Below are 22,736 nucleotides of genomic sequence, written 5' to 3'. Positions count from 1 at the left end.
CGGAGGAACTTAGACATCCCTCACTGCTACTTTCAACACTAGAAAAACTGAATTTTCAGAAAGCATATTATATTATTGTTTGTGCCTCTAAATCTTACCCCATACACCAGCTCTCCAACCATGCCATTCCAGATCTTGGTTTCTGCATCTCTTGCTCCGTATTTGCCATCTCCCACAATCTTTAGCTGGTAGCGTATACCACAGTGCTTTGCAATTTCTGCGGCCAGGTCAACACAGTAACCTAGCATCAGTCAGAGAAAACGAAAAGAGATAAAGATCAGCAGTGTTAGAAAACCGTCTCCAAATACACTCTACAGTGGGGAAAATATCCAATAATCAGCAGCTATCCATCCAAATCATCCTGGGTATAATGGGGAAACATATGGTTACATATATGGTGACATACAACAACTTTCAAAAAGTAAGTAAGTAAGTAAAATGTATTTATATAGCACCTTTCACAGACAAGAAGGGTCACTAAGTGCTTTACAGTAAAAACAAATAAAACAGCAACACATAAAATACTAAGCCATATTGCTAGTTAAAAGCTTGTCTAAAAAGATGTGTCTTCAGGTGTTTTTTAAAAGTTTCCACAGAATCCAAAGCTCTCAAAGCTAAAGGGAGAGAGTTCCAGAGCCTTGGATCCACCACAAAAAAGGCACGATCACCCCTGGTTTTAAAACGTGTTCAGGGGACAGTTAAAAGGTCTCGGTCTGAAGACCTTAGAGAGCGACCAGAAGTGTGGGGGTGTAATAGATCCTTAATGTAAGCGGGAGCTTGACCATGCAAGGCTCTATAAGTAGTGATTAAAATTTTAAAATGCACTCTAAAACCTATTGGTAGCATATTAAGAGCCTTAAGCACCGGAGTAATGTGTGATCTCCTGCTGGTCTTAGACAAAAGTCTTGCTGCTGCATTCTGTACAACTTGGAATTTGTCCATGGATGATTTGTTTAAACAAGTGTACGCACTGTTTGTAATAACCCAAACGTGAAGAAATAAAAGCATGAACAAGTATCTCCATCACTTTTTTAGAGACCACAGATCTGATCTTAGCAATCTTCCTGAGATGGAAAAAACAGGAACAAACCACGGATTTCACATGACTGTTAAAACACATAGATTTGTCAAAAATGACACCCAGATTTCGCACAACATTATAATCAGAGAGTGAGTGCCCCAATGGCCTACCTGATCTTAGGGGTAATGCTGTCTGGGGCAAAAATCATCCCCTCAGTTTCATCTGAATTTAATTGCAAAAAGTTGTCAGCCATCCCTTTGTTAATGGAGGCTAAACAAGTGTACAGCAAGGACAGTTTGTTTAGCCTATCTGGAGTAAAAGATAAATATAATTGGATGTCATCAGCATAACAATGGTAAGATATTTCCTCAAATCTACTAATAATCTCTCCAAGATGAAGCAAATACAGACTGAACAGCAGGGGGCCGAGCAAAGAACCTTGGTGCACACTACAAGACAGAGGAGCAGAGTCTGACATATATGTTCCTATGGACACAACCAAACTCCTATCTGAAAGATAGGAAGAAAACCATTCCAGAGCTGATCCAGTGAGGCCTACAGTTGTTTTCAGTCTACTAATCAGAGTGCAGTGATCAACAGTATCAAATGCTGCACTGAGATCTAGTAGGACCAGCACAGAACATTTACCCCCATCAGCAGCCATCAAAATATCATTAGAGGCTCTAAGGAGAGTAGTCTCAGTTGAATGTTTTTTACGAAAGCCAGACTGAAACTTATCAAAGATGTTATGAGAATCCAAATCATTATTTAGCTGGTTTGCAACAACCTTTTCTAAAATTTTCGAAATAAAAGGCAATTTAGAAATAGGCCTGTAGTTTTTAAACAAAGCTGCATCTAGATTGTTATTTTTCAAGATAGGCTGAACAAGAGCATGCTTAAAACAGCCAGGGACCTGGCCCAGCTGAAGAGAGAAATTTAAAATTGAAACCAACAATCTGTAGTTTGAAAGAAGAGTACGTGGCAGCGCTCATTGACTGACAGATGAAATGTTTTTTTTATACCACAGCAAGACCTCCACCACGGCCTGTGAGTCTTGATCAAAAAGTGTGATGTGCTGATAAAAGTACAGTCCACAGGACAGAGCTCATTCAGGGAATTAGTATTCCAGTTCCCGGTGCCACGTCTCCGTGAGCAACATGAAGTCCATGTTTCTGGAAGAAAATAAATCACTAAGCAAAAGAGAACGGGCATTTATTAAACCCATCCTGAGCGGTGCAGGAGCACCTGAAGCAGAGAAAGAGGCTCACGGCAGCGACCTCAGATGCGCAGAACACACACCGCAACCAGCGGTAGGTTTTCTCCAGGGCACCGGGACCAGAGCCCCGAGGACACCAGGGAAGACAGAACGAAGACATGAAGGTCTGGAGTCACAGTCAAAGACCCCCAGCTTCAGGAGTTTTATTGGATGAACCTGCCTCCCTGCCCTTTTTCCTCTCTTTCTCTGCCGTTTATTCTTAGGTCGTATTAGGCCCTCTCCATGTCGCATACCAGTTGCAGGCGGACATATGAACGGGGCTGCAAAGGTGCATCCGTCACCACACTCCCCCATGGAGGATCGGATCAGCAGCATTGTTTGGCGATCGTACACCCACGCCAACATTTAGTAGCAATATAGCGCAGGAAACTGGTTGCTGGGACGAGCAACCAGCCGCAGCGGCAAAGCCAAACACAGGCGCCATTGCACTGACGTGGAACTGTATATTACCAACATATTATGTATATTGTGTGAAAATCTTAAAATGCTGTATATTCATGCTTCATTAGAAGGCGGCATTACCATTGTGTGTTATTTATAGAGAGCCCTGTATGGGCCTGGGGAAATGGGACAAACCCATTTCTGTAGCTTTAATCCTCTGGGGTCGAGAGCTCTGCCGCCGTGTAATATGCAATTTTTTTATTACGTGAATACGATAAAAGATAAAACTTTTCACACTACTCTAACTAATCAAGAATCTCAAGAATTGTAGCAAACTAAGACAAACAGCAAGACTACATCAGCAATCATTTATTATTTGTCAGTGGACACATTTGGAAAATTTTAAATTATAAGGTTTCTGTCAATAATTCTCTCATGCTTTTATGATAAGAAACAATACACATGTATTCTAATCATCCTTGGTTAAAGAATCAAACACACACACACACACTCAATCAATACAGTATATAAACATACCTTCATAACGGTCATTATCCTGAAATAGCTCAGAATTCTTCTTCATCATCACGTAGGGGCTTCCTGCACACACACACACACACACACACACACACACACCACACACACACCACACACACCACACACACACACACACCACACACACACACACACACACACCACACACAGTGCTATCAGGTCTTCCAATAGATTCAGAATTCAAAAAACCTTCTTATCTAGGTTATTGTCAACATGTGAATTCATTTATTTTTTTTAAGATTATTTTTTGGGCATTTTAGGCCTTTATTTATAGCTAAAGACAGGAAAAGTGCAGAGACCTAAAACCTAAAATACACCTTACATATAATAATAAATAAAGTTAAGTTTATAAAGTTACTAAAACAAACAACAATTAGCTGAATTTAGTATTGATGACGCAAAAAAATAATAACGGTTACTTTAGCCAAGTTAGTAAAATGTAAGGAGGAAAAAAAAAAAGTTGGTACAAAAATAAATAGTAAAGTAAAAATATCTGAAATATCTACTTCAGTACAGTAACAAAGTATTTGTACTTCCCATCTCTACTCTGCGGTAGGGACTGAGCCTTGGCACATGGGGTGCACGCTCAACCAGGTGAGCTACCAGGGCAATATGTAGATTTAAGTAACCAATAACAATTATATTGTTATAATTTGAGCTGATAATAGATGGTAGAGTAATCAGATGAGATTAGGACAATGAACTATGAAACTCTTGCATGTCTAGGATACCAAAAATGTTGACCAGGGAGAGTTGCGAGGGTTTAGGATGGTGAGACGAGCACTTTGCAAAGGGTTTACCTCTGCAGGCTGCAGGGCTGACGTGCAGTTATACTCCCCGGAGCATCGCTCTACTATCATTCAGATCTGTTCATACAATCCACTCTGATCCCAATCTATATACTGTATGCTGTGTAATGTTACCATCCCTGTGTTTGATGTTGCAGTTTTTGTTTAATTCCTCATCTGCGTTTAGCAGAACATTGCCTATGCAAACCTAGATTGGTCAGTTTCATTCCATTTATTAGGATCCCCATTAGTTGTAGCTGAGGCAGCAGCTATTCTTCTTGGGGTCCACACCAAACACAACACCACATAATTTATAAAATATTAATGTCTGAGCTCCACTGTCACTGGCCATTCAGCCAGTCCCAAGAGACTAAGCATTCTAGATGTGCCCCAGAGCACTCAACCTATGGGAACCACTGTAACCCAGTATAACTGGTTCATCTTACCCTGAGACTTCAAGGATTGTACTGATGGTATGTGATGCTAATTGTTTCTAATAATATGAATTACAAATAAACAATTCTTTTAATAATTTTTTTTTATTTCACTAGAATTGTTACACTGTGTATTATAAAGACATTAATGCATCTAGCAGTGTTAATTCCACATCTTATTGTGTTGATGATTATTCTACTCTTTTTAAGTCGGTTGTTTGGACAGACCTGCCCCCATTGTTAAAAAAAAAAATCCTAAAGGAAACACTGCTTCTAGGAATGGATTTGTCATTTTAAGATAAACCTTTGTGCCTCCAAACAAAATTGAGTGATATTCATTTGTTTATTACCAGTATAGTTGTGACGATGACTGTCTTGTTTTCCATTCCCATGGTGTCGTTGGGGTAAAGGTCGGACTTTGTCACCACCATTTTATCCACCTCATTCCAATAGCCAATCTAAAACACACACACACATACCCAGATAGTTACTTATCACATAGCTACATGCCATAATGGTGTTCATGACATGGCAAATAGATTCTTTTGTTACCTTAACAGGTCCATTGTTTTTCAACTCCATGACTGTCACTGAGTAGTTGATTCTCTTCCCGTACTGGTCAAACTGAATGTTCCCTGTTAAACCACTACACTACACCACCACACACACACACACACACACACACACACCACACACAACACACACACACACACACACACACACACACACACACACACACACAACACACACACACACACACACACCACACACTCATAAACACACGATAACAATTAAGCCCAATCATTCAATTGACACATTTGCCTTGCCAATGATGCTCACTGCGTTGCAGCTAAAATTGCGCCAGGTTTTTTGTTGGATGACCCTGCATTTTTTGACAGAGCCAGTTTAGACACAGAAGAGTTTTTAACACAGTCTCGGTTTTTTAGTATCCCGCCACGGCTAACCCCTAACTCTAAACAGCTGTTATGGACCTGGGCCAGTCCAGAGAGTTTAATCCATCCTCACCTGTTTGAGGGCACGTTCAATCTCCACCCCCTGTGCCCAGGGAACCGCTGGATTGGCCAGACAGTCCCCACTGTTGCCACGACGACTCATGTCTATTCTCTGCTTGTGAAGAAAGCGGAACGCCTCGGTCATCACGTGTACGGCGTCATAGGTGAGGGCAGAGGTATACTGAAAGTCACAGAAACATTGACAAAAACATTAACACCTTAATAACCGGATACCTGCTGCGTTCTGAAATTCTGAAAGCCACCATCCACTGTGGGTACCATGGCCTGCTGAACTGCATCTAAAATCATATAAGTGGGTTGCCACTTTAATGACACAGAGTTATGTTGTGCCAGATATAGGCGTGGTTCTAAGACATGGCTTCCACAGAGTTTCCAACAATTGGTTTTGTGCTGCCCAATTTGAATGGACCTTCCAGGTGTTTAAGCCTCCTGCACACTGCACTGGTCACCAGAATACTTTGCACACTGACAAAAGGAATTTAGGAAAATGCGAAACGATCAAGGTGCTGCTTGTGTTGGTCGTTGCAAGCCCTAAAAGTTCATATCATGTCAAAAAGCTATAGCATTTCACATCAAACATTACAAAGGGCTTCGCAACTAAAGCTTGTGTAGCCATAATGCATGGAGAGTTGAGTTAGAGTAATGAATCCAATATTAGCATGATTATACTACAGTGATCCTCATCATTAACCTCATCCCATTAATGCATGTTACTAACTCAACTTCTTCCCTTTCCCGGAGTCTTGTGCTCTCTCGCCCCCGGAGTCTTGTGCTCTCTCGCCCCCGGAGTCTTGTGCTCTCTCGGCCTCTCCTCTCTCCTCCTATCGCTTCCTGCAAGTGTTTCTGGCTCTGGATCTGTGGAGTCTGGATCTATGGTTGGAGTCAGCTGCAGCCACCATGTTCCTGCTCGACCCCCTCTGCTAAAATTCTCCATGTCTCTCTCTCTCTCTCTCTCTCTCTCTCTCTCTGTCTCTTCTCTGTCAGTCTTTCTCTCTCTCTCTCTGTTTCTCTGTCTCTTAAAAGGAAGTTTTTCCTTGCCTCTGTGGCCTAGTGCTCGTTCTTGGTGGGAATTGTTGGGTTTGTGTAAATAACATCCCAGAGTACGATCTAGACCTGCTCTTTATGGAAAGCGCAATGAGATAACTGTTGTTGTGATTTGGCGCTATATAAATAAATTTAATAGATCCTTGGACTAGCTCCAGGTAATGTGAATCCTTCTCACAGCCTCTTTCTCTTCTGGAACAATATCAAGTCATTTAAAGCAGCATATCAGACTATATTTAGATTATCATGACGAATAATTGTTTCCACAGTCAGTACACATAGCAACATATAAATATTAGGGATGCACCGAATCCAGATTCTTCTGCCAAATCCAAAATCTCCTCCATCCTCATAGCAAGGCAGCTTTATTTGTATGGCACATTTCAGCAAAAATCCTCCATTAACATTAACACATTATTGTCCTTCCTTTGCCTGAAGTTGCTGCATGTTGGCTGCAGTCTGTAGATTCCTTCATGCACAACGCATATTCTTTCGGATGTTTCATACACAAATGTCTTAACAGCGGCGATATAGTGTATTGTTTAGGGTCCTCGTCACCACGGCCTTCTTTTTGTTGAAAGTACTGCCAAACAACACCTTTTCTGCTCACGAGTTCCTTTTTTACTTTGCCACAGCCTACTGCACTGAGCGGTCCACGTACCAATACCTTCCCGTGATCAACATTGGCGTCATTACGTCGACCAGCGTTAGGCGCCTAGTGCAAGAGTAAGGTTTGGTGGAAATGAATTCTAAAGTTGAGCAACCTCGTCAAAAAGCCCAATATTCTGCCAAATCCGAGTCCTGGATTTGGTACATCCCTGATCGATATACACATAGCAACATACAAATATAGTCAGTACACAAAATCTCAATGACTGCATAAATCATCCCAGAAGTTAATTTACAATCTTACTCTGATACGTGCATCAGCTCCAGGATACTCCTTCTCTTCCAGGGCCTCCCACTGCTGGTCAAACTTGGCCACCACAGGATCATCAAAATCTACTATCTGAAACCCAGACACGTTCGCACCCCCATACTGGATTTTAGAGAGGTCACCATCTACAAAACCCTGGAACAAAAACAACAGAAAAGTTGTTAGTTGAGCACTTTGCATTTGCACTCTGAGAGGATCTGATGGCACCTCAGTCTATGCATGCCATGTGATGCAGACACATTCTATTAAAGAACATAGCATGTGTCTGTTACTGAAACCCTACATATACCTGTAGCAGGGCTCTACTGGTGTTTTAAAGTACATCATAGTGAAAAATAGTGATGTTAACACCACCAACCATTTCTAAATTTAATATATAACTACCACCTTTTTCAGAGGTTGTTATTAGCCTAGAACAGTGCTTGTCAGTAGCAGTTTAAGCCACAAGTTTGAGTCGTCCTACTGAAAAATAACCAGGCTTGTGAATAGATGATTAGCGGTAAATATGTAGACTTCTTTTCTATCACACTCTTGAGACCTCCCCCTTTTTACTTTTTTACACTTACATTTTTTTGCCCTTAATTATGAGGAGGGGTTTCCACGCAACTTGTAGAATTGTCTGCCTGAATTGCCTGTAACGAAGCACGTTGAAAATCAGCATAGGACTGATATTGGTATTCTTCTTTGGGCTGTCACTGTAAATTTGGTGGGCTCTAATAATCTCTATCTGACATCTACTAGATCTGGGAGCCACTTAGGCAGCGACCCTGAGAGATACTGGACAGCATTAGCACCTTCTAGCCCAGACCTGGGCATCTTACGGCCCGCGGGCCACATCCGGCCCTTTGTGCGTCCCAGTCCGGCCCGCGTGTTGCCAATCATAAATTACAAAATAAATTTAAAATATATATGTCGAGTGTGCAATACAACGGTGCTGCTTTTGTTTTGAAAAGCGTTATTTGTATTGTATACGTGGACGTATGCACGTGCATGATTGTGAGTGAAGGTGAACAGCGGCAATCACAAATTACAAAATACATTTTAAAAAACATCTATGTCGTGCGTGCAATACAACTGTGCTGCTTTTATTTTGAAAAGTGTTATTTATGGACGTATGTCCGTGCGTAACCTGTGAGTGAAGGTGCACAGCGACAAGTGATGCCCAGTTACCCCCCCGAGATGTCCGGTTCCCCCCGAGATGTCCGCTCACGCTAAAAAAAGAAAAGTTGATGACGCATGCGTGTTTTCAACCAGACATGGACTGCCAAGTATTTCTTTACAGAAATGAAAGGTAAAGCCGTGTGCTTAATTTGTGGTTCACAGGTTGCTGTGTTTAAAGATTATAATTTGAATCGCCGCTACACGACGAAGCATGAGGATAAATACGGGAATCTGTCTGATGACGCGCGAGGGAGGCTGACGGTTGATGGTAAAACTGCAAACCCAACTAGGACTTTTTACCAAACTTCACACCCCCAGAGATGCAGTTTCAATCACCAATTCAATGATTTTTTTTTTTTCTTATTTTACTTTCATTTTAATTTCACATAGCCTAATAAATATTTAAGGATTAAGAGTTTAAATAAAACCATCAAAAGCAATCTGCTTTTGTAAAAAGTTAAGTTAGGTTAAATGAAATTATTACCATTTATCTTACGGTATATCAAAAATAATACTGAGCAAAATTTAATTGAAATATTGTCGATGTGGCCCTCCCGCAGTGCTCGGGTTGGTCATGCGGCCCTCGGCAAAAATTAATTGCCCACCCCTGTTCTAGCCCCTCTTTCAGCCCGACGATGCGGATGTTGCATCTTCAGTTCCTGTCCTCCATGTCTGCTTGCTTCTCCTCCATCTCCCAAAAAGCGTGGCCGTGGCTGTCCAGAATACTTGCGTTGCTTACCTGTTGAATCTGAGACTGGCTCTGAGAAAATTGGGGTTCGAGGTAACTTTTTTTCCAGTACTAGATCTGCAATAGCGTCAGTATCGCTGCGTTGTGCTTTACCTTGGCTTGCCATTCTGCCATACGTAACTATGTTGAGCATACAGTGGTAGGATACCGGAGTAGGAACCATACAAAACAAGTATTTGACAAAGTTGGGCTGGGAGCTTTGTCTCAAGCCACAATCTCCGTCCAGCCGATGACGTGACTCCCTTTGACCATGGATAACTACTCCTCAGATCTCTGCAGGGTACATCCAGACAGATAGCTACACTATGTGTCCAATTGGCGTTTTCTGTAGTCCCACAAAAAAAGCTTTTGAACGTACTAATGCTTCACCAAAATAGGTTCTTTCCTGAGACCATTTTGCAGAGGCACCGTCATTGTGTCCAGCACTGCCCATGATTGTGAATGGTTTAAAGAAATGCCAAGAACCAGAGAATTCTTTTCTCCCATCCCAGAATGCTGTGTAAACTAAGGTCGAGCTAACTGCAAGACCTTGATAACCTAGACACTGCATGTTCTTCATGTGAAACAGAATGGATGTTGAAAAAAAGCATGTTACCGAAATTTGCAACATGTTTGAGTAACGTTTCTAATGAATGTACCCATGTCCTCTAAATCAAATTGGAATAGAATTTAGGACCGTAACCCATTCAGGGACCACTGCCCGACTATATATACACCAATCAGCCAGCAATTACCCATTGCTAGGTCATCTTTGTTGCATCTGAGCCTTATTGCAGCTGTTTCTGCCACCCTGTTATCAATGTGTATAATCTGTTTCCCTGTAAGCTAGCTGAACCTGCCGCCTGTCTGATTACCTGCACATGTTACTACCTGCTCTGCTATATATAATATATATATATATATATATATATATATATATGTATAGATATATAAACATACATGTACATCACTATCTATCTTGATTTCACAGCCAAACATAGCAGCGTTTGGTCAAGTTGGACCAGAGACTGACGGGGACTCACCAAGTTAGCGATGATATAGTGGTATCCTTTCACGTGTCTGCCTATGGTGATCACCTGGTGGGAAAAAGAGAACAAGCTCAATAATATAATACTATAAAAAACTGTCATGAACATCAAATGCATTACTCGATGTGTACCATTTGCCAGTCTATTGTGTTTGTCCCGTGAAAACCATGTATCACCAAAAGGTCTGCTTTTCACAAGATTATAAACAGTTTTCAGCTTATAAATACAAAGGATAATTCACAGGGATTTTAAATGGTTTATTTAGTTGAAGAAGTAGAACAACATTCTCAACTCATAAAAGGAAAACAAATGTTGTGTACATGGATTTTTATCGGCCAGCAAGTACGGCCAGCTCATATTTCTGTTTCTGTTTTGCAATACTGAAGAATGAGGAGGGGAGTATTTGTGGTGGCATTTGTTGGCAGCAATTATGAAAGTAATAGCTAGGGGAAAAAAAATCTTGTTACTTAGTGCCTATACCAGACATGTGGTAAATATATGAGCCAATAATATGCTGTTGAGAACACAATTTGAGCAAGCAGTTCTCTGAGAGACTCATTCTTTCTTTCTCATTTGGCAAGGATTTAGCAGGATGTTCTATCTGCTTTTTTACAGACTGTAAAACTCAGCCTTTTTGGCACAACATTTGGTTATTTCTGCTCAAGCAGGGGCTTGTCTTTTTTAAAACCATGTATATTTTGCATTAAATCTGCAGCAATTATCAAGCAGCCCACTGGGAAAACTCCCGGTGCTCCAGATGGCCATTGTGTCATTGCAAACAGGTATTTAAAAAGAGAGTTATAACAAAAACTAAGCTAACCAAACATACAGAAATAAAAAAGAATGGTAATGTATTTGACAGATATAATATAGTGCAGAAGATGGATCTGTAGTATGTAGAATGGTTAGAAGATGCTTTATGTTGATGGATAGATATTGCCTTATAATATTAATAGTAGTGAAAAGACTGGTATCAACCTGTTCCATGATGTCTTTGACTTTGTCTTGTTCACAGTCCAGGATGATGCGCCGCTCCTTACGGATCTCCAGGTCCTAAAAAACACAAGTTGCAGCACAGACTCATCAGAGTCAGCCAGCGTAGGCGAGGTCAGGGACAAACTGTGGAAGCTGTACCCGGGTTTCTGTTCTATTTTTGTCACTTGACTTGGTGGGTTAATGCACCAATGTAGACCTCCCCAAAATCCCTTAAACCAATGACTGAAAATTTGCTTCACACACACTGCACAACTAGTCAAAATCTAATCACATCATATAGTTCGCTGATGACACGACAGTGGTGGGCTTCTACAGGAATAATGATAAAACGTCATACAGAGAGCAACAACCTCTCAAGGAAAAAATAAAGGGTGGGTGGTGTTTTGGATGCCGGCTGACCCCCCTCCACTGTTCCTCAGAGGCTCCAAGAGGATAGGGAGAGGAGCATCAGACCACCGCATGCGGGGTCTCAACACCCACTCTGCATTTGTGTGTGTGTGTATGTTTGTGTCACCGGCCGTGGGAAACATTTGGTTTCCAGATACTTTGTGTGTGGAAATGATGAATCTAGCTCGAAAGTGGAACAGTGTGCAGTGCTGTGTATGAACAGAAGATCAGTACCTGAAACAGGGAGCGGTACGCTTCATCCTTCCTCTCATCTTTCAGGTTTCCTACATTTATCGCTGTGACCACCCATTTCTTCTCTGCTGCAGTGTCCAGTATTACCTGAAGAGTAGAAAGACCTGCACACACATACGCACACACACACGCGCACACACACACACACACACACACACACACACACACATTCCACTTACCACTTACAGCTTTTCCTGAATTTCCTGAATTCTATGTCACAGTAATGTATATTGGGATATGGTTGATAAGTAATAATGAATTAAATTCATTGGCAAAGTACTTCATCACACTGTGTGTACCATATGCGAATGAAATCCAATTAGAAACTTAACATGGCCCACACAAACCCTAATACACCTAGACTTGCCTAAAAGGAGGGTATAAACAAAAACATCGCCAATATATGAGCTTATATCAAAATGCCAGAATGATAATATGCTAGATCACAGATGTATAAGAAATTGAAAAAATATGTTTTACATTGCTTGTCTACCAGAGACTCTAAAAAGAGTTCAAATCAGTTCCACCAAATCAAAGGATCCTGTAATTGCAGGTGTGTTAGAAGTTACAGTAAGCAGCAGCACTAAAATCACAATGCTTCATGTGATACAAAAGAAACACTTCCATTACCTCTATCACTATCGTAGAGATAGGCAAACTTTTCCCATTTGTAGTACTCCACTAATGAAACCAGCGGCCCCTTGATGTCCGGCCTCATCTGGAGAACAAACTGATTCATCCCTTCTGCGGGGAAAGACGGCGTGATGAAGGAGACGTGGAGTGTCTCGCAGAAGGATGTGATGGTGTTTACCGACTTCTTATCGTAGAAGCCGAAAATGGCGTAGACACCTCGGGAGAACTGGGAACAAACTAGGAGACAGAGAGGGAAACATTTAAATAAACTGTAACAAAAAAGGAGATTTAGCCAGCTGTAAAAACATTAAGGCTTGTATATAGCTGAAGATGATGATCAACATTAGGGTCAAATACCTATTAAATATGTCTTAATTAAGTGTAAATTGATGTCTAAATAAATACGGACAGTTGGACAACCAGAGTGTAAAAAGGATCGATATGTATTGTTTTCTGTACTCTGAGCTTGTGTGTGTAGTAGTGTAGTGCCACACACCTCCTAACACCACCAATGAACATAGCATGAAAACACACAAACACACACACACACACACACACCACACACACACACACACACACACGCGCGCTGTCTGTCTGTCTCCCGTCTTGACGTTCCAACAAAATCCAACCTGTTTGATATTATTCTAAGTTTTAAGTCTTGGTAGTGAAGTTAAATCATGTGAACATTGTCAACAACCAATGGAACAGGAAGTCAGTGCTACTTTTGATTGCTATGACGCTAAGCTAAAAGCTTAAGAGGGAAAGTTGCTGATATTCAACCCTTCTGAAGCGAGTCATCCAATGACATTAGTTGTAGTCTTGCAATGTGTGACCTTGTGAGATCCCTAGTCTTTAAATATTATGTCTTCAAAGCGCCCATATTCTGCTCATTTTCCGGTTCATAATTGTATTTTTAAGGTTGTACCAGAATATATTTCCATGGTTTCATTTTCAAAAAACACCATATTTTTGTTGTACTGCACAATGCTGCAGATCCTGTTTTTACCCTGTGTGTTTGAGTCTCTGTTTTAGCTACAGAGTGAGACATCTCACTTCTATACCATCTTTGTTGGGAGCTGCACATGCTCAGTAGCTAGGTAAGATCACATCAGCTAGATAACTCTTTCTCCAGCTTTAGTCAGTCCAAGGCAGGATTAGCTTGGAGACTTCTTCTAGACCAGGGCCACTTAAGGAATACCTGCACTACAGGGACAGGAAGTAGTTCTTTTGGAGATTATGGTCACCTAGTGGCTGTTGGAGCAGTGTTTTGCCATTGAGAACAAGCTAGCATGCTAGGGTTAGCCACCTCGTCTCTAGTGACGTAGAAAGCCGTGCAGATGTTGAACAGCTCACCCGGAGACTGAAGACAGAGGACATTCAGAAACCGGATCTCACTCAGAACACCATGGATGGTTTTTTTCCCCAAGTTTGTATGTGTGTAGAAGCACCAGAGACACAAAATAACACCCCAAATCACAGAAATATAGATTTTTTTCAAAATATGGGCTCTTTAACATTAGATGTGAGATGATTGTCTTTAGACGTGAGATGGTGTCACACTTTAGTCCGTTTAAAGTCTTCTAGGGTATGGTAGGCATCAGTCATTGGACAAACATTTTTAGGGGTCCAAGCCCGAGAGGGCTGGGGGCCCTGCATGCAAAGCAGGGTGGCCCCCAGCATGTTAGATATGTCATCAAAGGGAGCGAACAGCTGCTGTGATGTAAGAACTTGGGCTTTTTATTTAAAGGGGGTTCACAGAAGAAGAAGCACTTTATCTCCAGCTATAATTAGTTGTCCTACTTCAATGACCTTCTTACACTAGAAATAAAAAGTCTTGTTCCATCTCCTTGGGATATTACATGTGCATTACATACTGTCTCAATGCATATATTCATCTTCTCTGCTCAGAAAAAGGTCATGCTGTGGGCTGACCTTGCAATTTATGAACATGACTCAACCATGACAACACTCCTTCATAAGTGTTCACTCTATTAAGTGAGTGACCTCAGTGTGTGTGTGTGTGTGTGTGTGTGTGTGTGTGTGTGTGTGTGTGTGTGTGTGTGTGTGTGTGGCAGGGAAAGCAAGCGGAATGCTGATCTGATTTTTTCACATCTTGCACTAAACCATTCAGCTATTGTTCTCTATTCCTTTTAATGTGTTTATGTAACTGTTTAACATATTTTTGTTAGATGCACTGATATGTTAAGGACTATCTATCTATCTACTGTATCTATCTATCTATATATCTACTGTATCTATCTATCAACTTACATCTACCTATCTGTCTACCTATCTATCTTTCTAAACCCTAATTTAACTGAAAGAGAACAAGAAACAGAAGCAAGGCCAATCTAAGCATGAGCAAAGACTATTTGAGTGTGAGGGCAGGGGTTTGAGGGTAAGCAGTGTTTCCTCTGTTGAAATGCTGATGGCGGCCCGCCACGGTAACATTTCCGCCGCCATGGTAGAGGGTAGACGCACAACAGGGTTTCCGCTATGTACACTGCGCACCGCCGCTCCTTCAGCTGTTTATTAAAAGTTGTAAAGTCGACCCACTCATTCTTGGAACCGAGATTGCAGTACAGCTAGTCACTAACATCCCAAACTGGCTCAGTCAATGAAAGAATCTCAGGACCCTGCACATCTTACATAAATTATAAATTTGTAGCAGGTAACAAACAAGAGTGAATCAAGCAGAAAAAGAAGACTCTATGCATTCACTGCTATGACAATATTCTGTACTTGAATAGCAGAGCTTTGAGCCTCAGGCCATCATTCCATCAGGCTCTGATCAAGGCAGAGTATACTGCATGCATAGAGTCCTCATTCCCATTGCTTCCATCTCTCTGTAACATACTTGTAAATAATAAATAGTGGCATATGTTATTAAGCGTCAGAATATGTTATTGAGACTAAATGGGAGATGCCAAAGCTTATAATTTTCAGTTATTTATTGGCTTATTTAAATCAGGCAGTGTACAATAAATAAATTGCACCAAATATCACAATGCCAATTCTCATCTGTTGTCTCTGGGCATGTATAAGTGTACATCTATATAAAATATATATTTCAGCATAACACTAATGTACATCTGTAGGACAGACCAGTGTGTATACATTCAGAGAGTCATTATCAGACCTGAATCACAACGGGACTCTAACATTAGTTTACACTGACTAAAACTAACTGTTTTTGTGGCCGGGTTGGCCCAGTGGGTAGAGCAGGCACACATACAGTATACTGAGAGGTTTACTGTATGTCTCGACGCAGAGGTCCAGGGCTTGAATCCAACCTGTGACCATTTCCTGCATGTCTCTCCACTTTCTCACCTAGCTGTCATATCAAATAAAGGTGGAAAAACTAACTGTTTTGTTCACTTAATTAAAAGTTTGAGCAAAAGTCTCCCCCTGTTAAATCCAACTATGTTAAAGAGGACCATACTACAACTCTGCCCTGCCAGATGCTGCTCTGTCCCTCTCCTCTGCCAGCTCTGTGGCAGGTGGTGTGTGTGTGTGTGTGTGTGTGTGTGTGGTGTGTGTGTGTGTGTGGTGTGTGTGTGTGTGTGAGTGAGAGACAGCCGATCAGCGAGCTCAGTACGCCCGCAATCGCTTGTGAAGCTTTTTTCCAATAAGGCAGATGACCCTAGATTCCCATTAATAATTGATATTTGTGTTGTGATATTTAAACGAGCGATCAAGGATGTAAAAGCCTCTTGTCCCCAAGTCTCTTGAGAGAGCTCCAGCTGGTAGCGGGGTGTGTAAGCATCACAGGACGGGCGGAACATATGTGCAATTATTATTATTATATATATTCAAACTCTACACAGTTGATTTCTCGCATAATAAAATGTCAGAAGTGAATGTAGTGATGAAATAGCAGATTGCTTTTACTTGGGATCTTGGATGTTGACACTGAATTTTAGACATTGAATTTTGCATCTGAAATTGGCAAATTTCATATTTTAACGTTGAATTCAATATTCTGAATTTGTGAACTTTAAAAATAAAGGTAAAAAAAAAAGTGTTGTTGAAAATTTGTAAAATTCAAAAGCAAAAATTTCAGACATATTATTTCAATGCAGACATATTCAGTGGTAGAAATTCACTGGCTTTTTTAATTAAAAAAAGGCTACGTCCTGCTGTCAGGGGGCCCTTGCCTCGGCCCCCTCCACACCAGGCTAGCATTCAATCCATAGTCTGCCTGCCAGTTCTGTGCCCGCCTACCGGATGCGGGTAACACATAACAGTATACATGCATGCATCTCTCTTCAGCTGGGGAGGGAAGTGTGGGTCCCAGATTGTGGGAGGGAAGTGGACAAGCCCTCCATCCCTCCACAGAAATGGCCCGGAGCTGCTCACAGTACTGAAAGTACTGAAAGCTCTGAAACACTGTGCTCTGATACTGTCAAACAGGCATGTAGTAATAACAACAGACGGAACTCGCTCTCCCCGGCTATTGGAAATAGCCAGCAGCATGCTGGTGTGGTCACACAGACACCTGCTCTACATCGGAAGTACTGCACAGCAATAGGAGGGTCCTTTTCACGGTGAGTGAAAACTGAATACCATTCTAGTTCAGATGCTGTAAAACAGGTTCATGCGGGTGAAGGTGGATCTGTTCACCTCACAAGACAATGCACAACGTGCATGGCACAGAGACACACTGTCACAGCTGGACTTGCGATCTTGCACCTCCCGACGATAAGCCCACAGCTGTGGGTCTGGCCTCTGAACAGGAGTGTTTGGAAAATTTAGGCCGGCCCCCTGCAGTAGTGTGTATTATGTAGAGTGCTGGAGCTCCCTCTACTACAGCGCGTTGTTTATGGTCCGCTTTATAGCACTGGTGTGTTGAGAAATACCCACGTTGTGTCCTCTGCCTCTCAACCTACTTTCATGCTGGTGGATGATGATTTGGCTATGTCGACAGTTAAAACGTATGTTGCAGCCATTTCATCCTGCCACAAGGCTAGGGAGAAAGATGGTTTTTGCACATCCCTTGGTAAAGTCTTTTCAAAGGGAGTCAGATAATAGAAACCTGTTCTCTGGCACCACGATAGGATTTACTTCTGGTACCCCTGGCTCCTCCTAGCCTTGATGTTGGCTAAGATAGTGAATGACAGCGCGTTGTCGGTCTCACCGTCCTTCCTTTCTATTAGAGAGGACGGGAGTGCAGCAACCTTACAGCCCAATGTAGAAGGAGTGGAGCCTACCTCAGGGCATCCGGGCCCACTCCATGGGAGTCCGCATCCACAGCCCTGATCAGAGGGAACTCAGTGGCTGACATCTGCAACGCATCACCTTACCAATTCATCTGTTTCTATTTGCGTGATGCGTGAGGACTCCGTGACTAATTTGGTCTTATCCATAAAAAAAATAAACAGCAGATGATAAATAGATCGAATTTGCCAGGTTACAAATTGTGCCCCTCTAATCTCATTGTCCCAGATTCCCCCCACACCCCCTGACTGAAGAAAATGCTGATTGTTGAGAGCAGATCCCAGGTCTTGCAGCAGTTAAATACACTTACTGCAAATGGAAGAGAGGCCGGGGGGTGAAAACAATCTTCACGACTACGCGTGGGACAACCACCAAATTGTTATCAGTTCATCTGTGAATCCAAGTGGGCGATTGGGCTAAATTTGAAGAAATTCCATCAAGGCGTCGGGAGTAGGCCAGCACGATATTGGAAAAATCTTACATTGTGATATTTTTTCCCCCTGCGATATATATTGCGATATGAAAAAAGAAAAGGTAATTTTTTTAAAGATTACATAAATAACTCTATTTGGAAATAATTTGATTTTGTAGGGGAGTGCATTTACATTAGAGTAAAAAGTGAAAAAGAATCTTTTCTAATGTGAACCATTCTTTGTTGAACTTTAATGCTTTACAAACACCAAAGAAAGTAGGCTGTGACTAACGTTACTCTTCTGAAGTGGTTTTGAAGGGAAATTAGGTAGAAATCCGCTGGTTGACTAGCATGACACCGTTGTATTCATATAATAATCAATCCAGGCTAACGTGAATGACAGTGACGGCATGTTGCTTCCTCTAAATTTCAGGTTGTGGTCGACTAGCTGGGCCAGCTCGTTAGTTTGATAAATTGATCAGACCTGCATGTCACGCGCACTAGAAACAAACTCTGTATCCAAGAACAATTAAATCAGTGGAAATGAGGTTAGATCAGACACAGACTTCTGTTGTAGATTAGTGTTACATTTCCAGTGTTGCAGGTCCAAACCGTAACGTTAGTTGGGACAGACGGACCCCTTGTTTCTTTGGGCTATGTGTATTAGCTTTAGCCTGGCTGGTAGCAACTTTCTGCTTGTTTCTTTAGGCTAACTATATTAGCTTTAGCCTGGCTGGTAGCAGCTTTCTGCTTGTTTCTTTAGGCTAACTATATTAGCTTTAGCCTGGCTGGTAACAGCTTTCTGCTTGTTTCTTTAGGCTAACTATATTAGCTTTAGCCTGGCGGGTAGATGCTTTCTGCGGGTTTTTTTAGGCTAAATATTACTTTAGCCTGGTGGTACAGTTTTGCTTTTTTCTTTAGGTAAAAATTATCTTTAGCCGGGTGGTGCAGTTTTCGTGTTTTTTTAATGTAAATAGGGCCACAATTAATAAAATTTTTAATCGCGACAGATTTTGATTCCCCACATTAAAATTTTGCGTGATCGAGCGTTTTTTTTTTAAAGGTATTCATAGAACGCCCCGTTTTTTTTTGAAAAAGAAAACCGCTCCATAACTTGTCTGATATTCCAGCAGAGTTTTCTCTTGCAGTAGGTGCTAGTTTCAGTGCACTTTGAATTTTTTTTTGAAAGAAAGGGGGTATATAAAAAAATTTATTTTATTATTTATTGAGACAGTTACAGGGGGCAGAGTAATGGGAGGAAAAAATAACAAAAGCAGTGGGTTTTCGGGGTTTAAGGGTTTTCCCAGTTTACCGTAAAAAAAAATTTTACCCCCTTTTTTAGGAAAGCAGTGACCAGTGTAGCGGTGTAGTAGGTTTTTTAGCTGTTAGTTTTCTCAGGAGCCCCGGCCTATGCCTCATCCGCTGAAATGCTGTTTATTAAATAGGGTTTTAATTTGCTACAGCCCCTTTTTCTGTAAACCCTTTTGTCGTGTGAATTTTCCCTTCTTTTTTTATCTGCGCACCCCGGCACACAGCGCGTCACACTTCGACATTTGTCCTTTTTTAAAATTTTTTTTTTAAACAGCTGAAATTTGTAAGTGTGAGGGGCAAACCTGTTTTGTACCAGTTTTCGTGGTAACTGCTACCCCGGCCGCCAGACAAAGAAAAAGAAAGAGTTTTTAAATGCAACTAACTTCATTTGGTAGAGAAAACAGGGTGAGACGGAGCGTGGACGGACCTGGACCGGACCTAGGGGCGCCGTTTGTAAAGCAGCTGGCTGAAAAAACAGAACTTTTGTCACTTTTGCTTTAAAAATGTTAAAAAACTGGTTGAAATTTTGAGGGCCTTTTTTCCCCTTTACAAAATATTGTCAATTGGAAAATTTAAATAGTAAATCCAAAATTAAAGGGTTACCCCTAAATTTTAAATTTTAAATCTATGCAAAATCTAAATCAAAATGTAATTAAATCTAAAGTTAAATCAAAATTAAAATTTTAAATCTAAATCTAAAATTTTTAAAATCTAAATAAAAATTAATCTAAATTTAAAAAAATCTAAACAAATTTTAAATTAAAATTTAAAACTAAATCTATGTTAATCAAATTAATTAAAATTTTAAATTAAATTTAAATTAAATCTTTTTAAATCTAAATTTTGTTTCTAAACTAAATCAAAATGTTTTTTATAAATCAAAAACTAAAATTTAAAATCTAATCAAATGTAATCTTTTAAATAAAAATGTTTCTAAATTTTTTTCGGGTGAAACTAAATTTTTAGTAATATCAAAAAAATGTCGGAAACCCGGAAGTCCAAAAAAGCTCGGGGGTCGGGGGTTTATGTGTCAAATAACGAAAAAAAATCCTCCGGGAGATTGGTCTTGAAATTGGAAAAGGGGAAAAAAAATTTAAAAATAAAAACACATTTGGGGAAAACTGTATTGAAGAGTATTTTGATTTTTTTAGGCATTTATGAGGTTGGAATTATACCACTATACCCAGCCAGGGGGGGCTCACTTTGACTGGTCTCCTTTCGCTTGCTTAAGGGAAAGAGCCTATCCCCCCCCGCCCCCCCAAGGGACGGTACTGTTGGCCAGGTCACTTGGTAATGCTAACGAATCGCGTTTGCCCCCAGAAATCGGCGAGCCGTCCCGGTGGGAACAAACTTATTCAACAGCGACAGCGCCCAGGGCCACCCCAGGCCACTCGGGGAAGTTTTTTCCAAATCACGGAGCTAGCAACCTGTTTTAAGGTAACTTTAATAAATAGGAAAAAGGTAGCAGCCAGGAGAGTTTTTCTACCTTTACAAAAAAACAAGCTAGCTCCGGGATTTTTGGAAAAAAAATGCTTTCCCAGGTGGCCCGCGGGGCCCTGAGGTGCGCTGTGGTTTAAAGTTGTTAAAACCACGGGAAGGGTCTGGGTTCCGGCTAACGCGGATTGTTGGACACGCGGTCTGTCAGGGCTTTTCGGGGGGCGGGGGGGGATAGGCTCGGACCAATGGGAAAGGGCGTGAAGACCAGTCAAAGTGAGCCCCCCCGGGGTGGCTTTTAAAGGGTATAATTCCACACCTTTAAAAGTGAACTAAAAACTCAAGGATCTTAAATACAGTTTTTCCAAATGTGTTTATTATTTGGTAGTATTTTACGGACCAGTTTAAGAGTCCAAATTTCCCCAGAGGGATTTTATTGGTATTTTACATATAAAATACACTACCCCTCGGCTTTTTTTTGGTACTTGGGTTTCCGCAAATTTTCTATACTAAAATTTTGTTTCCCCGAAACATTTGATTTAACATTTTGTTTAGATTTGATTAATTTAGATTTAGATTAAATTTTAGATTTAGATTTAATTTGATTTCATTGATTAGATTTTTGATTTTAAAATTTTAAATTTTGATTAAAATTTAGATTTAGATTTTAAAATTTTGATTTAACATTTAATTGATTTTGATTTTAAAATTGATTTAGTTTTTTAATTTTGATTTTAAATTTAGATTTTTATTGAAACATTTAGATTTTGATTTAATATTTTGTTTAACTTTTGATTTAGATTTGATTTACATTTGTTAGATTTTTAAAATTTAGATTTAGATTTAACATTAGATTTTATTTTAGCAATAGATTTAACATTTTAAATTAGGTGTAAAAAATTAATATTTGGGGTTTAAAATATTTAAAATATTTCCAAGTTGACAAATATTGTTGTAAATGTGCAAGAAAGTGACCCAAAATTTCATACCAGTTATTTAAACATTATTTAAAGCTAAATGTGACAAAAGGTGCTGTTTTTTCAGCACGAGCCGCTTTACAAACGGCGCCCCATAGACCAGAGATTTGACCCATGGCCAGAATATCATGTTCATAAAATGCAGCGCAGTGACGATACAGACACATTCTACACGAGCGTGTGTATCCACCATTCGACCCGTGCTGTACCCGTTCACAATGATCAGCCGTCTCTCTGTGAGTAGCGTCCATCACACTCCCTCTCGCAGTTATAAATAGCCTACGTGACGATAAAATTTGTTTTGGTTAAAATCAACAAATAATCGTGATTATCATTTTGGCCATAATCGTGCAGCCCTAATGTAAATGTGCTGTATTTATATAGCGCTTTTCTAGTCTTAACGACTACTCAAAGCACTTTTACATCATACAGGATACATTCACCATTCACACATATTCATACATAGTGGCCAAGGCTGCCATGCAAGGTGCCACCTGCTCATCAGATAAACACTCACACACATTCACACTCCGATGCGCAGCACCGGGGGCAACTCGGGGTTCAGCGTCTTGCCCAAGGACACTTCGACATGGGACTGCAGGGCCAGGGATTGAACCACCAACCTTCCAATTGGTAGGCAACCACTCTACCACTGAGCCACAGCCACCCCTTTAGGATAACTATATTAGCTTTAGCCTGGCTGGTAGCAG

At 40.7% G+C, this 22,736-nt stretch overlaps 1 protein-coding gene across 1 annotated transcript in view; it reads right to left on the bottom strand.

The window, feature by feature from the left end:
• Positions 1 to 22,736, bottom strand: part of LOC116701446 (glutamate receptor 2) — a 67,547-nt gene that overhangs the window by 31,536 nt on the left and 13,275 nt on the right. Inside the window, exons 3-13 of the mRNA XM_032535157.1 lie at positions 12,673 to 12,912; positions 12,025 to 12,146; positions 11,386 to 11,460; positions 10,402 to 10,455; positions 7,447 to 7,605; positions 5,474 to 5,649; positions 5,008 to 5,104; positions 4,806 to 4,913; positions 4,157 to 4,229; positions 3,216 to 3,278; positions 99 to 241 (exon numbers count right to left, since the gene is read on the bottom strand). Of these exons, the coding sequence (XP_032391048.1) occupies positions 99 to 241; positions 3,216 to 3,278; positions 4,157 to 4,229; positions 4,806 to 4,913; positions 5,008 to 5,104; positions 5,474 to 5,649; positions 7,447 to 7,605; positions 10,402 to 10,455; positions 11,386 to 11,460; positions 12,025 to 12,146; positions 12,673 to 12,912 (1,310 nt within the window). The remainder of the gene's footprint in view (positions 1 to 98; positions 242 to 3,215; positions 3,279 to 4,156; positions 4,230 to 4,805; positions 4,914 to 5,007; positions 5,105 to 5,473; positions 5,650 to 7,446; positions 7,606 to 10,401; positions 10,456 to 11,385; positions 11,461 to 12,024; positions 12,147 to 12,672; positions 12,913 to 22,736) is intronic.

This window comes from Etheostoma spectabile, chromosome 2 (assembly GCF_008692095.1).
Source record: "Etheostoma spectabile isolate EspeVRDwgs_2016 chromosome 2, UIUC_Espe_1.0, whole genome shotgun sequence".
NCBI classification, from domain to species: Eukaryota; Metazoa; Chordata; class Actinopteri; order Perciformes; family Percidae; genus Etheostoma; species Etheostoma spectabile.
Note: the sequence above shows the minus strand (reverse complement) of the source record. Positions and strands in the feature narration are given on the sequence as shown.